The sequence below is a fragment of the Larimichthys crocea genome, chromosome XX, assembly GCF_000972845.2.
Source record: "Larimichthys crocea isolate SSNF chromosome XX, L_crocea_2.0, whole genome shotgun sequence".
In the NCBI taxonomy this organism is placed as follows: Eukaryota; Metazoa; Chordata; class Actinopteri; family Sciaenidae; genus Larimichthys; species Larimichthys crocea.
This window is the reverse complement of record NC_040030.1, coordinates 6,066,181-6,079,791: the sequence shown is the minus strand read 5'-3', so window position 1 is coordinate 6,079,791 and position 13,611 is coordinate 6,066,181. Positions and strand designations below refer to the sequence as shown.

The 13,611-nt window shown below is 39.9% G+C and overlaps 2 protein-coding genes across 5 annotated transcripts in view; one reads left to right on the top strand and one right to left on the bottom strand.

Annotated features, from left to right (window-relative positions):
• The window catches only part of mkln1 (muskelin 1, intracellular mediator containing kelch motifs), a 25,421-nt gene extending 16,949 nt beyond the window's left edge, over positions 1 to 8,472 (top strand). For all 4 annotated transcript variants that reach the window (XM_010736912.3, XM_019257867.2, XM_027272060.1 and 1 more), the window contains exons 14-18: positions 229 to 343; positions 1,056 to 1,195; positions 1,948 to 2,050; positions 3,340 to 3,394; positions 3,528 to 8,472. In XM_010736912.3, the coding sequence (XP_010735214.1) occupies positions 229 to 343; positions 1,056 to 1,195; positions 1,948 to 2,050; positions 3,340 to 3,394; positions 3,528 to 3,649 (535 nt within the window). In that variant the 3' untranslated portion in view covers positions 3,650 to 8,472. The remainder of the gene's footprint in view (positions 1 to 228; positions 344 to 1,055; positions 1,196 to 1,947; positions 2,051 to 3,339; positions 3,395 to 3,527) is intronic.
• The window catches only part of podxl (podocalyxin-like), a 21,167-nt gene continuing 15,845 nt past the window's right edge, over positions 8,290 to 13,611 (bottom strand). The window contains exons 5-8 of the mRNA XM_019257868.2: positions 12,650 to 12,782; positions 12,496 to 12,539; positions 12,284 to 12,403; positions 8,290 to 10,857 (exon numbers count right to left, since the gene is read on the bottom strand). Of these exons, the coding sequence (XP_019113413.1) occupies positions 10,663 to 10,857; positions 12,284 to 12,403; positions 12,496 to 12,539; positions 12,650 to 12,782 (492 nt within the window). The 3' untranslated portion in view covers positions 8,290 to 10,662. The remainder of the gene's footprint in view (positions 10,858 to 12,283; positions 12,404 to 12,495; positions 12,540 to 12,649; positions 12,783 to 13,611) is intronic.

The window sequence follows — 13,611 nt, the reverse complement described above, 5'->3', positions numbered from 1 at the left end:
TCCGGTGAAATAAGTCAATGAGACACTTGAAGCAGTGTGTGTGTCTGTGTGTCTGTGTGTATCCATGCATAACAAACTGAATCTTTTCCTTGAGGGCTTCAGGAAGTGTTTAGGTGTTTTTTTTTTTCTTCTTCTTTTCATTACTAATATAAATATGTTCACTTCTCTTTTTACATTTCTGTGTGTGTGTGTGTGTGTGTGTGTGTGTGTGTGTGTGTGCGCGCTCAGGTCATGTGTGTATAAGAATGATCAGGCAGTGAAAGAAAACCCGAGTAAAGCTCTGCAGGAGGAGGAGCCGTGTCCACGCTTTGCACACCAGCTGGTCTATGATGAGATGCACAAGGTAACATACTCGCACACACTCTTATTTAGTTCACTGTCACATAGGCTTTTTTCACTGACACTCAAATAGTAACAGTCCAAAACAGTGTTTGGAGCTGCAGCTCAGCTTTTGTCAGGTTTGAATTCATGCTGTCTTCTCACACACCTGGCTGTGCTTCGTCATCGCAGCTGTCTTCTGCTACGTGAACTCCTAAACGGAGCCTTTTCTCCTCATCTGCGAGAACAATGTCAGACTCCTTACACAGCCGGTGAAGGATGAGCCATTCATAGTTAAATTTGTTTTGTTTTTTTATTCTGATGTTCAGATGGCAGTTTCTCTATCCACATGTATTTGTTGTTTTCTCCAACACTTCTTCCAAATCAGAAGTCTTGACATAAAAAGAAAAAAGAAACCGTTAGCATCTTTTTTTTTTTCTCTTTTTTTTTTTTTAATGATCCCAATCTCAAACAGTTGTTGCAGCATGCTGATAGGAGCGAGTTGTTAACTTGAAAGTGTTTACAGATTGACCGAAAAGGCGAGATATAACAGCACTGTTATTCACAAAGTGTCCTTTGGCTGCATTCATCAAAACAAAACTGAAGTTGAGAACAGTTAAATTCTTAACTGGAAAGAAGAGGATGACTCATTTTCTTGGAATTTGTTTTGTTATATTCAGTTTGGTGTTTTTAGGTTTCTGCGTGTTACAACACAGTGTATGTGTGTGTGTTTCCAGGTTCATTACCTTTTTGGTGGAAACCCCGGGAAGTCTTGTTCTCCCAAGATGCGCCTCGACGACTTCTGGTCCCTCAAACTATGTCGGCCCTCCAAGGAGTACCTGCTCCGCCACTGCAGATACCTCATCAGGAAATACAGGTCTGTGTTTGTTTATCTGTTTATGTTTCAATCCCAGCAGCCACTGGAACACCACGCCATTAGTCATTTTCCTGGTTTATGTGCTGCTAAACATGTAAAGTTTGCACAGGATTTACACAGCCATGTATTCTCCTTGGAGTGGAGACCCGCTTTGAAACATTAAGCAGAACAGCTATGATTAGCTCCACCAGCCGCGGCCCACAGGGAACGCTTTGAATTTGGCCCTTTGGCAGTCATGGTGACCAGTACAGGTGAAATCACAACTCAATTTCTTAAAATGAATTAGTAATTTAAAACAGTGTTGGTCTGAAGGAGTGATAATTTGTGTTAATTTGCACACAAGAACAATTACCTCAGCTGTTTTGTTACTGACCAGCGTCCTGCTGTGTGATTAATGCACCGTCATCCAAGTTCCAAGAGTAAGAAGATCCGCACGCGTTGATTAAAAGTTCCTTGCGTGTGTTTCATGTTAATATCCGGAGGATATTCATCACCACTTGTTGCCACTAGATGTTTGTTTTTGTTTTGGTACACTTGCTAACAGCTGTAGCAACTGTAGTCAGGTCTTGATAATGTCACGTGATGCGATAATGGAAAAGTCAAAGAAAGGCCATGGAATCTTCCATCCGGGTCACCATGACGACTGATGATCTCTGCCGAGCGTCTGTTGCCATCTAGTGTTTTTCTGCTGTAGCTGCAGCCCATCCGTGCACACACAATGTTTACCATCATGGTTTGTTTTGATCGGCCAGGTTTGAGGAGAAAGCCCAGTCAGAACCACTGAGTGCACTAAAATACCTGCAGAACGACCTTTCACTCACCGTGGACCACACAGACCCTGATGAGACCAAAGAGGTACTGTAAATATTATTTATGTCTTTATTTTGATGATGAAGATGAAATACACGTGTGAGAGAAAGAAAGGGACCAGAAAGAAAGAGGCGCCCAGGGATAGATTTGAAATGAGTTATAAACTCTGGTTCATGTACCAAAGGTGGATTTGAAATGAAAATGAACAAAGATCGCTGGAATGTCATTGCATTTCCTGTAATTTCCTGTAAGGCTGCAGTGTGAGAGGTCGTGGAGGTGCTGAATGTCAGCAATTATGAAACAGTAAGAAAATAACTTAGCCTGCTACAGTGTCACGTTTGCGTACATTAGTGTCCGCATACATTGATGATTAGTAATGAGCTAAACTGTGACAGCGAGATAGCAAGTGGAGGCTAAATGAACGCTTTAAAAGCAAAATATTAGAAGAGAAGTGCAGATCAGGAGTGCCATGTTTCCATCAAATAAGCTCTGGTTCTGTTCAGAATTCAGCAGCTGAGTCACATCAGCAGATGGTGTTCCTGACTCATATCCATCCGAGACAAAGAAATCAAATATCCACCTTCTGGGTGATGTGAAAAAGTAAACCTGCAGTTTCATGGGCGGTGTTTAGCTCAGTTGGTAGAGCATCCGCCCCATGTACGAAGGCTCAGTCCTTGGTTGCGGTGGCCCAGGGTTCGAATCCGACCTGTGGCTCTTTCCCGCATGTCTCCCCACATTCCTGTCACTTTTCAAGCTGTCTATCAAATAAAGCTGAAAAAGGCCAAAAAGAAATCTTTTTAAAAAAATGCAGTTTCATGACTCGGCTAATAGTCGATGGCTTACAGTAAGAACCGTGTGATCTGTCCTAATCTGTCCCCCCCCCGTGGTGAAATCAGACAGTCAATCAATAATTATTAATAATGAATAATCTTCGAGATAAACCTGCCTCCTGTGTAAACTCTCTGTAGCTGAATGGAGTCAGCCTACTCTGTATTTTAATGTCTGTCATAATGGTGGCACTTACAGAGTCTAATATTTCCTGAGGTGGTGTAAAAAGTTTGACTAGACAGGGAGTCAGAGGAAATGTGGATAAACGACCTGTGTAAGTATTGAACAAGTCTTGGTGTGTGAATTATGCAGAAGCTCTATTACTTTAGAGCCGGAGCTGTAATTTCTAAGCACCATCTGTCCAGTTGGATGTGTGATCAGAAGGTTTGTTCGGCCCTCATTTGCATGCTGAAGGAGGCTTACAGCAGCCGCTGCAGCAGGAGCTTCATCTGCTGTGGCTGTTTGTTCACCACCGTCTAACGTCAGACGTTTGCTCTGTGCTTCAGTTCCAGCTTCTGCCCTCGGCTCTCTTCAAGTCCAGCTCCGAGTTCATCCCCCTGGGTAAGACCCTAATCTGTCTGAGGTTTAAAGCCGCCCCTGACACACTTCACAGTTCATGCTTTACACATGTACACAGGTGAAAACACACCATTAGTCTTGAAATGAATCAGCACACTCCTCTCCCTCCCCTCAGGTTTCTCTGACGTGGACCAGACGTACGCCCAGCGGACGCAGCTCTTCGACACGCTCGTCAACTTCTTCCCTGACAGCATGACTCCACCCAAGGGCAACCTGGTAGATCTCATCACGCTTTAGCCCCCTTTCTCACCCCACTGGCACAACCCACCCCTCCCCCATCACCTCACCCACTGGACTGACTGAACAACCCACCCATCCAAGCACCTGATGGGATGGAGGAGACACAGATCCAGTTATTTTTCTATATTCCTGAACCCTCCGGGCGGGATTACACTTCATCTGGAACCTTCTGCTGTCCGGCGATGGTCTTAAAACACACCCTTGAAACAACACTGTGGTGTCTGAGCAAAACTCCACGACCTGAGGTGTGTGTGTGTGTGTTTTCCTTTTCCCAAGACATCCCATTGGTTTTTCTTGCTGACGAAGCACGTAAAGCCCCTCTAAACTCTGCCAAACAAGGCTTGTGTTTTTCATCTTCACTTTTTTTTCACCCTAGAAAAGATGAGGCCAAAAAAAAGAGGATTTGCTCGCATTTGTTTGCAGTCGTTTTTCATAGATCTTTTTTCCTTTTTGTCAGTGGATTTCTGTTCTGTACCCACACAGTCGACCACATGTTCGAAGCAAAACCAATGGCGTCGGTTCAGACCAATTATTACGAAGGTTTAAGTTCACATTCACCAGTTTAATTTATTTGAAGACAGGCCGGTGCGACCGCAACACGGGTAACCGCTCCACTCTCTGCAGGTACAAGCCGCTCTCCACCGTTCTTTTGGTCAAATTTCAGCATTGCTCCTGCAAAGTGTCACGTAAACGCTCATCTTGATGATTTGGTCAGCTTGCCTTCCTGTAACACATACCCCTATTTATGATCGTGACGGCAACGCAAAGGCAAAAAAAAAAAAAAACAAACCAAAAAAAAAGTCAAATGTAATAGTGTTGTATGAACAATAGAGGAATGATTCTATGAGATAAAGTTTAATATATATCTAAATATACCTTTTTATCTTTTTGGTTGTTATCCCTGTAAAAGTGGTCAATTTGGATTTCCTACAGGAGACACACGATGAATATTTTTTTCCCTAAGTAATTAATGGACTGTAACTTCATTCTAAGTAAACGCTGTACAGAATATGTAAATATACATATAGGACATTTCTGGAGCAGATTCTGTGCTGGATCGTGTTCTTTATCGTCCCTCTTCCTCCAAAGGCCAGGGTCCACATATAGTAACTTTCTGGCTCTACATTTAATACTCATTCTGACTCCATTTGGAAGAAAACAGTTGGTGTGCGTGTGAATGAAGTGCTGGTGCCAGTAATCCAGTTTGACAATTCAGAGTGATGACAGGATGTTCCTTCAGTGTGATGAATTAATGAGTGAAATATTCTTTTTTTTTTTCCCTAAAAAATCCATGTCCCCTGAACAGATTTGTGACGTAAACAGCAGCGTCAGTAGAACCAGCGTAGCCTACCTGTCATCTGTCCCAACCATGTAATGTAGAAGCACGTATACCATGGCCGCAGCAAAATGCCCTAAATCATCAAATTATGAACACTAGTTGGTATTTCAATTCCATAAGTAAAAGTTACTCATGTTGATGTTGGCAGTGTTGGTTCAGCACACTGAAATATCTCAACAACTCATGAACAGATTGAGACGAGAGTTATAACCTACTGATGTGTCATGTAGTGCCACCATGAGGCTGACAGTCCACCATATTTACACATTCGTGGTCCCCAGAGGATGTATTGAATGTACAAACCATAAGGTTTATCAAATGCGGTTTGAACATTCATTCCCCCACAACTCTGTTTCTGTCCAAAACTTCACTGCAAAACTACTGACATTCCCATGATTCTCAGCTGTACTTTATACCTGCTAAAGATCATACTGATGTTAGCATTTAGCTCAAGCTCACAGTGTGATCCCGCCTTTCTGTTTTCTGAATTAAAACTACTCCCTGTACCGCAGAATTGTTAACCCACATGTCACGATTCACTCAAATATGAAACAAATTTCTCACCGAGCTATTCAAATCTGTTATTGGACACACGCAGCTCTTTAGCTAAGCCTTGCTGTGGCGTCCTTCTCTGATCATTTCAACTCTGTTCTTTTACTGTTAGTGAGATCACATCTGCCAATCAGAATCTACAACTTTGAGTGGCCATGGTATAAGTTGATCACAGACATGAGCTGGTTTTGGTTCACACACTGTCTGCCTGTTGCATCTTTTTTTTTTTTTTTTTTTACACATCCTACAAAGACTGAACACCAGAGGAGCTCTGTTCAGAAAGTTATTTATTGTTTCTGATAACGTAATACTTGAATTACTCACATAGGAAGAGTGTGAAACTGCTGATTTGTAGCTCAACTGTCAGTCCACCACCAACACTAACAGGAATGTCTTTCACAGTTTCAGAAAAAGAAAAAAAAAGTCATATCTGTTGTAACGACTTGTTCAAGGACACTTCAGAAGGACGTGAGCTCACAAAGCGGCAGTGCTTTGAGTTAAAGTTGAAAAGTTTACCTCTGCTGTCACCAAATCATTAAGGAGTCTGTGTACATCGGTGCTTACTGGTCACTCCGTTTGTCAGTTTTCTTGTTTATCGTCTTGCGTGACTCTCAGTCAAACACTTAGGGATTGTTACCCAGCGTTCATTGGTCAGGTGAAAGCAACAAGTGATTGTCTCTCCCGGTCCTACGTTTAGAAACATCAGGACACTGCGTGACTTGACATCCCTGGCAAACCTGCTATGACTGTTAACCACTATTTGTACATAAGTGTTTAATGTACAGGATCAGTACTATTTCTATCTACGAGCTTGAAGAACATCGAGGACTTCATTAGGTCAGCGTGAAAGGGGTTCAGAGATGGTTTGTTCATTGTGTAACTTAATCGCGGGGGGTAACATCCGTAATCCGAGTGAAATTCAGCGTTTACTGAGGCTTGAGATCAGACATGAGTTAGTTTACCTATGAGTCACTCTTTAGTAGCATTTTACAGACCATGATTTACATGTAATACACTTATTTTGAAATTGAAGGACCATACTGGTGTTTTTCATCGGAAAGACCGTATCATTACAAATCATGTAAAGTAAAAGTGAGCCTCAACTACATCGTCCTAAATATTGGCCTCATTTTGTCTGATTTCATCATTATATTAGCGAACAGTAAACCCAAAAGCTCCTTCAACACTTGTTACTGTTTGAGTATTTCCAGAATCTTCCGAAGAAAGAAATATTTCATCACTGCGAGATTTTTAAACTCTTATACAAGATGTGATTCTATTTCTTCATCCAGGGAGCTGGAAAAAAACAACTACTAATAAATATAACAAAAGAAAAATATAAAATAACACTCCTGTGTAAAAATAATAACTCTTTCATGTCACAAATTAAGCAAAGACATTTTATCAACATCGGGAAGCAGTTTTGTTAGAATATTCTGGAAATACTGTGATAACAGTAACAAGTATGTACAGTAGTTCTTATATAATATATAGTTAAAGGGTCAGTGATGTTCTTCATAAATTCAAATGTGTTTGCCAACATTAGCTGCTGGATGAGAAGTGTAACTTAGAGTAATGAACAATAATAATACAAACAAAACAAGACATTACTCACTGTGATGTATGTCTGATACACTAAACATGAAGCTACCAGTTAGCTTAGCATCAAGACTGTGAATGTGGGGAGAAACAGCCGGGTCTTGTCCGAGGTTAATAAATCTGCATCGTCACCCCCTGAAAGCTGGAAAGATGCTAAGTTGGTGATCGCTTTGAATTTAGCTCGCAGGCATGAGCGTGGCGTCAGATCTTCAAGTCTGACTTTTGGAAATTTGGGCAAGTCTTCCTTTTAAAGATACATGATTTGAAATGAGCTAAAAACAAACTGCAGTATGGTCCTTTAAATCAGACATGAGCTGTTTATTTACAGCAAGTGAAACACGTCTGAGTGGAAATGTTTGCTTTACTTTTGAAAGCGCTTAACGTGGAATTCTGAATGATTTCAGCCGGGAGGCGTCGCTTTGTGTTGTGGTATTAAACTCATAATGTGCTTAGTTATGCTCAAACAGAGAATTTTCCGTTAAGTGCACTATTGTAAAAAATGTCAAATCTCCTCAGGATGTTGTTTACCATGATTGTTGGCTTGCTCTGCTGCCGATCATCACTGTAAATAACCTCGCTGGTGTGTTTCCATTGTCTGCCAGTTTCAGCAACGCTCCACCTTCACACTCAGGTTATCTCACACAGTTTAGCATCGTCAGGCAGCGATAGAGGCGGCCTGGCACTCAGGCAGATAACATTTCATTCCCTAAATTGAGTTGAGGAAAGTGAAACTTCTACCAGTTTACCATGGTAGAGAATTCATGTTTGTTTTGTTGGAGGACGGGATGTGCATCGGTGTCCGTTCATGTATATTTTTGCCCTGATACTGACTGGATGGAAACAGATCAGTGATTTAAAAAAGAAGACATCAGAACAAAAAAAAGAATGTGTAGCTCAGAAAAGGACAATGCTATGCGAGGGATTACTCACGATATTTTGACGATATTTAGGGCTCACCATGCTTGCCACAGCGTTTCTTTGTTTTGTGCCAGAAGGAAACTCTTTTAAAAGACTAATTGAAAAGCACCTTTGTAAAAGAAAAAAAAAACACAATGCCAAATACTACTTTTCTTTTTGCTATTTTAGGGCAAACATCCTCCACAATAATGTTTGCTGGATGGAGTGTTATCTTTTCATTTTCTCTTTCTTTTTTTTTTTTTGTTCTTTCCATCTCGCCCTTCTCTCGACCCCTGGGTGGTTAGAGGGAGTTTTAAGGCTGGTACTCTCCGATCAGTGAGCACTACTCTGTGGATACAGTGAATGTGTAGAAAGCCTTGTAGTATTGCATTGTATGTAATGTATATAATGAATAAAGATTGTATTTTGTTCAGGTTTTCATAACTCCTGCTCTCCTGTGTTGTTTCTGCCCTCTAGTGGCCACGTGCAAATAATACAGCAACAGCTTCACAGAACAAAGTGGAAAAACTCTTCCCTTTTATTTGCAAATCTGAACAGGTAAAACAACATGACCGCCGAGGCGATCGACAATTTACAGCTTCCAGTGTGTCAGACCCCTGTTGTTCGCCTTCAGCAGCAAACAAACCATAAATACATAAAATACTGATAACGTACTTTGGTGAAAATGGCACAGCTATAATAAAAGTGAGATTGTAGACACACGCAACACACATACAATTTTTAAAATAAAAATAAAAAGTTGGATTGGAGTGCCCAAAGTGATGGATTCTTATATAAAAGTAAATATATATTAACTTCTTAAATGGTTTAAAGGGAAGTAAATTATTAATCTGAACAGAATCCAGAATGAGAAAACAAACATGTGCTCAGGTTCTGCTGGGAAAGTTTTAACATCTTCACCCCTCCAGCATCAGCAAGTGAGAACAGAAAACCAAATATTTACAGTATTTGCAAGTTAATAACATCAGTATTGACCAATATCCGCTTTAAAAAAACAAAACCAGCATCTATTATCTTTTATTGCCAATGTTTGAGTTATTGAGAAGCTGGCATGTTTGTGACAGAAGTGTATGATAGTCTCAACCTGTTTTCCAGCTTGACCCATAAAAATGATTATTGAACATCCAAGAGTGACAAATGTTTCTTTCTCTTCAGAAAAGAATTCATATACAGTCTCCACCTTATTACAACCTGTGTCATTTTAGTAGTTTTATCATCACTCCTATCAGGATTTATTATGTTGTACAGTCCAATGTGGTATGAAACCTGAGCAGTCAGACAAACAGACACATTAGCTAAACTTATTTCATAACCAAACTCATATGACCAGGCTGTGATTTGCATGTGTGCAGAATAATGAACCATCATGCTTCTCTTCATTTCAGTTATGTTGTTTCTTTTGTTCCATTTTAATCATGTTAATTATCCGCCCTAGGCAACTGGTCATACCAGACCATATAAGCCTAATGCATCTAACCCCTGTAGTAATCAAGGGTATGTTGTATTGCTTATGAATTCAGCCTGTAAGAGGAATATTAATTCTTCTTACATAGTCTCTTTTCCAAGCTACGAGACACTGCCACCTTTTGCAGTCTTTGTTTGCGCAGAGCGTGAACTTGACCCACTGTCCAGTTTTAGCTCCAAATCAGGAAATACTTTTAGGTATAATGTTTTTTTTAACTAATAGAAATGTTGGGCAAAACTACAAAAATAAAACAGAAGATGAAAAATATTCATAGAGTTTCAAAATAAGGCATTTAAAAAAAAAGAAAGAAGGTAAGCCTCCGAGAGACATCCTCCAAGTATGGAAAGCCACGAGTCAATCCCTCAGGTCAATATATGTCAGTGTGGATTAAAACACTTTAACTGTCTTATTTCTAAAGATGATCTGCTTTAAGCAATACCTCTGTGGACATTCTCTATGAATAAGGTTAGTGCTCAGTCGCACCAGTTACAGAGAGCTCCCTTATAGCTGACATGCAGTAGTGGAAATTCACCAGGACGCTCTGAAGTATCCTGAGGTCATCTATCTAAGTTAGTAACTCTAGAACTGCCGACGCGGCTGACATTGCTGTTACCTCTCTGTCTTATCTTCTTTCTCTTGGGCCTCCAGAGCAAAGTGTTGAGTTTGCAACATCTCCTTGCTCTTCCTCGTTTGCAGAAAAGAACATAAGAATAGTCTATTTACAAATCAGCTTTTTCTATGAATACAGTCGAAGGAAAGGCACAATCCTCTCGGGGGTTGGGGCACTTACTGAGTTTTTTTGAATGACGTATTTTGAATTGTGCTCTGTAGGAAGTCACACTTATCAAATATAACAATATATACTATACAGGCACATCAGTGATTGGTTTAGTGGACAGAAATATATTTATATATATTTTTATATATATATTTTTTAGAAAACACAGTAGGAATAAATCGAATGGGAGCTTGTGGGTTCTATATTTCTTTGTGAGAAAGTCTCTACAGGCCGCAGGGACAAGAATCCCCGAGTCGGGAGTGTAAGGTGAGTGGATAAGGCTGGCATGGGGCAGCAAGTGTGGATTTCTTTTGTCCCGTCACTGTCGTCTTCTTCTTCTATTCTGTCCCTGGTCGTCTCTACAGGTGAGTGTCCTCCTCGTCCAGCATGTCCTCTTTCAGCACATTGTCCATGGGCACGATCCAGCTGTCGTTGAACTCTCCGTTCAGCGTCATCTTCTTCTCCTGCATCTCTGGCTGCACTTCCATCACCTCCAGCGTGGGGTTGTCGTGGTAACCGTTCTCCACCGTGTGCAGCTCCTCCGTCAGGTGTTGCTGTGGAAATTAAAAGGACAAGATCTAAAAATCTAATAATTATTTATATTTGATGTGTTTTCCCTTTTTTTTTTCTTTTTTTTGGCTTTCTGCGAATATTGAAAGATTAAAACATTTTTTAAAGGTGAAAATTAACATGAAGCTTTTTTCTTTTATGTGAAGTACTTCCTGTTGAAAGAGAGTAGAGAGTAGAGAGAGCCATTATTCTGAACTGTATACCAAGGTCACATCAGTTAAGGAGAGCACGGCTGTTAGATCTGATGGGGGCCGTTTGTGATGTTGAGTTTTATTTACTTGTGTAGGACAAGGTCCTGGAAATATATATATTATAAATATATATATTTGAATTTAAATTGCTTAACTTGAATAATTGCATTAAAAAAACGAATTTGAATCACATAATTTAAATTTGTATTGTTCACTTTGAATCATTGCATTGAAAAACTGAATCTGAATTGTAATTAGAAATTTTTATTAGTTTGGAACTGAACATTCAGTTCTCACAATCCGTGTGTGTGTGCACGCGCTATGTGCATTTGTTTTTATTTTTTATTTTATAAAACAGTCATCAGAGTTGTTAGACTCGTTGGCATTTTCATTATGTAATTTCTGCATTAATTTGCAAGATTTTCTTAATTAATCTCTCAATGCCTGCAGATGCCACTGATGCTGCGGCAACTACTGCTGCTTTGATCATCTGTTTTTAAATATGTGTAAATATATTTTATATGGAGGCCCTGAGCAGTCATACATTCATCTATTTTAGTTCCTCTGTTTTCAGTTAATTTTATTTGTTTTCTCGAGATCTCGAGTTATTTATGTTGAAATAACAAATGTGGTTATCCCAAATATAACGGGATCATTTCCTTGAGATCTCAATATAACAAAACGTTTTCCCGAGATAACGCTATGATTAATCTGAGATCTCAAGAAAACAAAAGAATAGTCAAATATATGGAATTATTGTGATTGCAGCATTTTCCTGCTCCTTTGACATTGCTACACTGAATGATTTCCTGCAATAATTTCATATACTATCCTTTTGATTAACTAATTAACTATGTTATTATCAAAGCATTTTGTTATTTTGAGATCTCATGAAATTTATCTTATCTCAGGATAACATTTGTTATTTCGACATAATGACATAAATAAGTTGAGATCTTGAGAAAACAAATTCAATAACTTATCATGAGAAAAACAAAATGAAATGAATGAATGGATTCACTTGGAGCTTCCGTAGTTTTCTTTGTAAAGATTGGACACCTTTCTGTTGAGGTGTTCGGACATCTGCTTCAGGGGAGAGCAGGGCTGCAGTGTAAACCCTTGGTAGCCACTAGATGGACCATGGTCACACTTTTCTGTTCCCACAGGCCAAAGGGAAAAAGCCTCTTGTTGTGTCTGAGCAGGAAAGTCATCCACCTACCTGGTTCTCATTGTACGGCTTGCGGTGGTGGGAGGCACAAAGAGCGAGGATAACTATCATGATGAGCAGAGCTCCACAGGAGGCCAGGATGGCTATCAGAGTTTTGTTATCTGTTGGTTTCTTTAAGTGGAAAACAACATGAGAATTACTTTTCACATCGTAGTGCGTGGGGTAACTTGTACTGCTAATACCATCCTTAAATGAACCCTTACCTTGGTGATTTCATCATAATACTGGGATGCCACGTTGGTTTTCACTGTAAGATACATTCCAATTCATTAGTTTGCAGATCATTTCTAGAAAACTTGACTAACTTAAATTTAATACCACACATTGAACTTTTCTAAAGTGAGTAATGTACTTTACCTTTGCCATTTATCTCCACAGAGTCAAAGTGTATTTTGCCATTTTGGTGCCGCCATGACAGGGAGCAGTTTCCATCTTGCAAATTCATCATCAGCCGCTTGCACACCTGCACCAACTCTTTCTCCTCCTCTGACTGAAGGTAAAAATGACACATCCGTAAACATCTATGCACATAATAAATCAATCGATGCTGCGTGACATATTTTATCGTCAGACAGAGTGACAGAGTTTGGACAGGATGGTTGAGGTCATGTCTTCCTGTGCTGTGATGTGATGTGTGGATTATTTCTGGTGCATTACGCAGCCGCAGTGCTGCGTCGGGAGTCTGACGTTATATGAAAGAGGTGTGAGAACATAGGAAACTAGTGAAAGGCAGGAAAGGTTCCCGCTAAGACACTTTTTCCACCCAGGGACTGGAATCCTTTTTTTTTTTTTAATAGCACATTTCACTGCTTCCTTTCCCGTTGATGGAAACACAGAGTCTGGACAGCTCAGAGATCCACCCGGAGCCGCCTTTGCTGGTGGGAAGTATTCATCTCCAATGTTCACTACTCCGCTCACTATTACAATCATTATAAAGAGCTGTGCTTTTATATCATTGACTAGTTTAAAGATTTAAACATTGCATGTTAAAAGATGTTAAAGGTTATGTACACTGTCACTGTCATTGTCGGTTATTGTCACATTTTACTCAACCATACACTAGTTGACACTAACCATATCATCACTTGAAAATACCATTGCATGCAAAATCTGCACACACACAAAACTCCAAATATAGTAGATTTAATTCAAATATTTTCTCTGGAAAAGACATTTACAGGAACCGTTTGGGTAATAACTTTAAAATTACTTCAAAATAAGAGTTTAGGGTAGTGGGTAGTGTCACCATTTGTGACTCTTTAATTAATCTAATCAGTAAAACAGCTCTGATAAATCCACTGTACAACACCTGCCCAGCG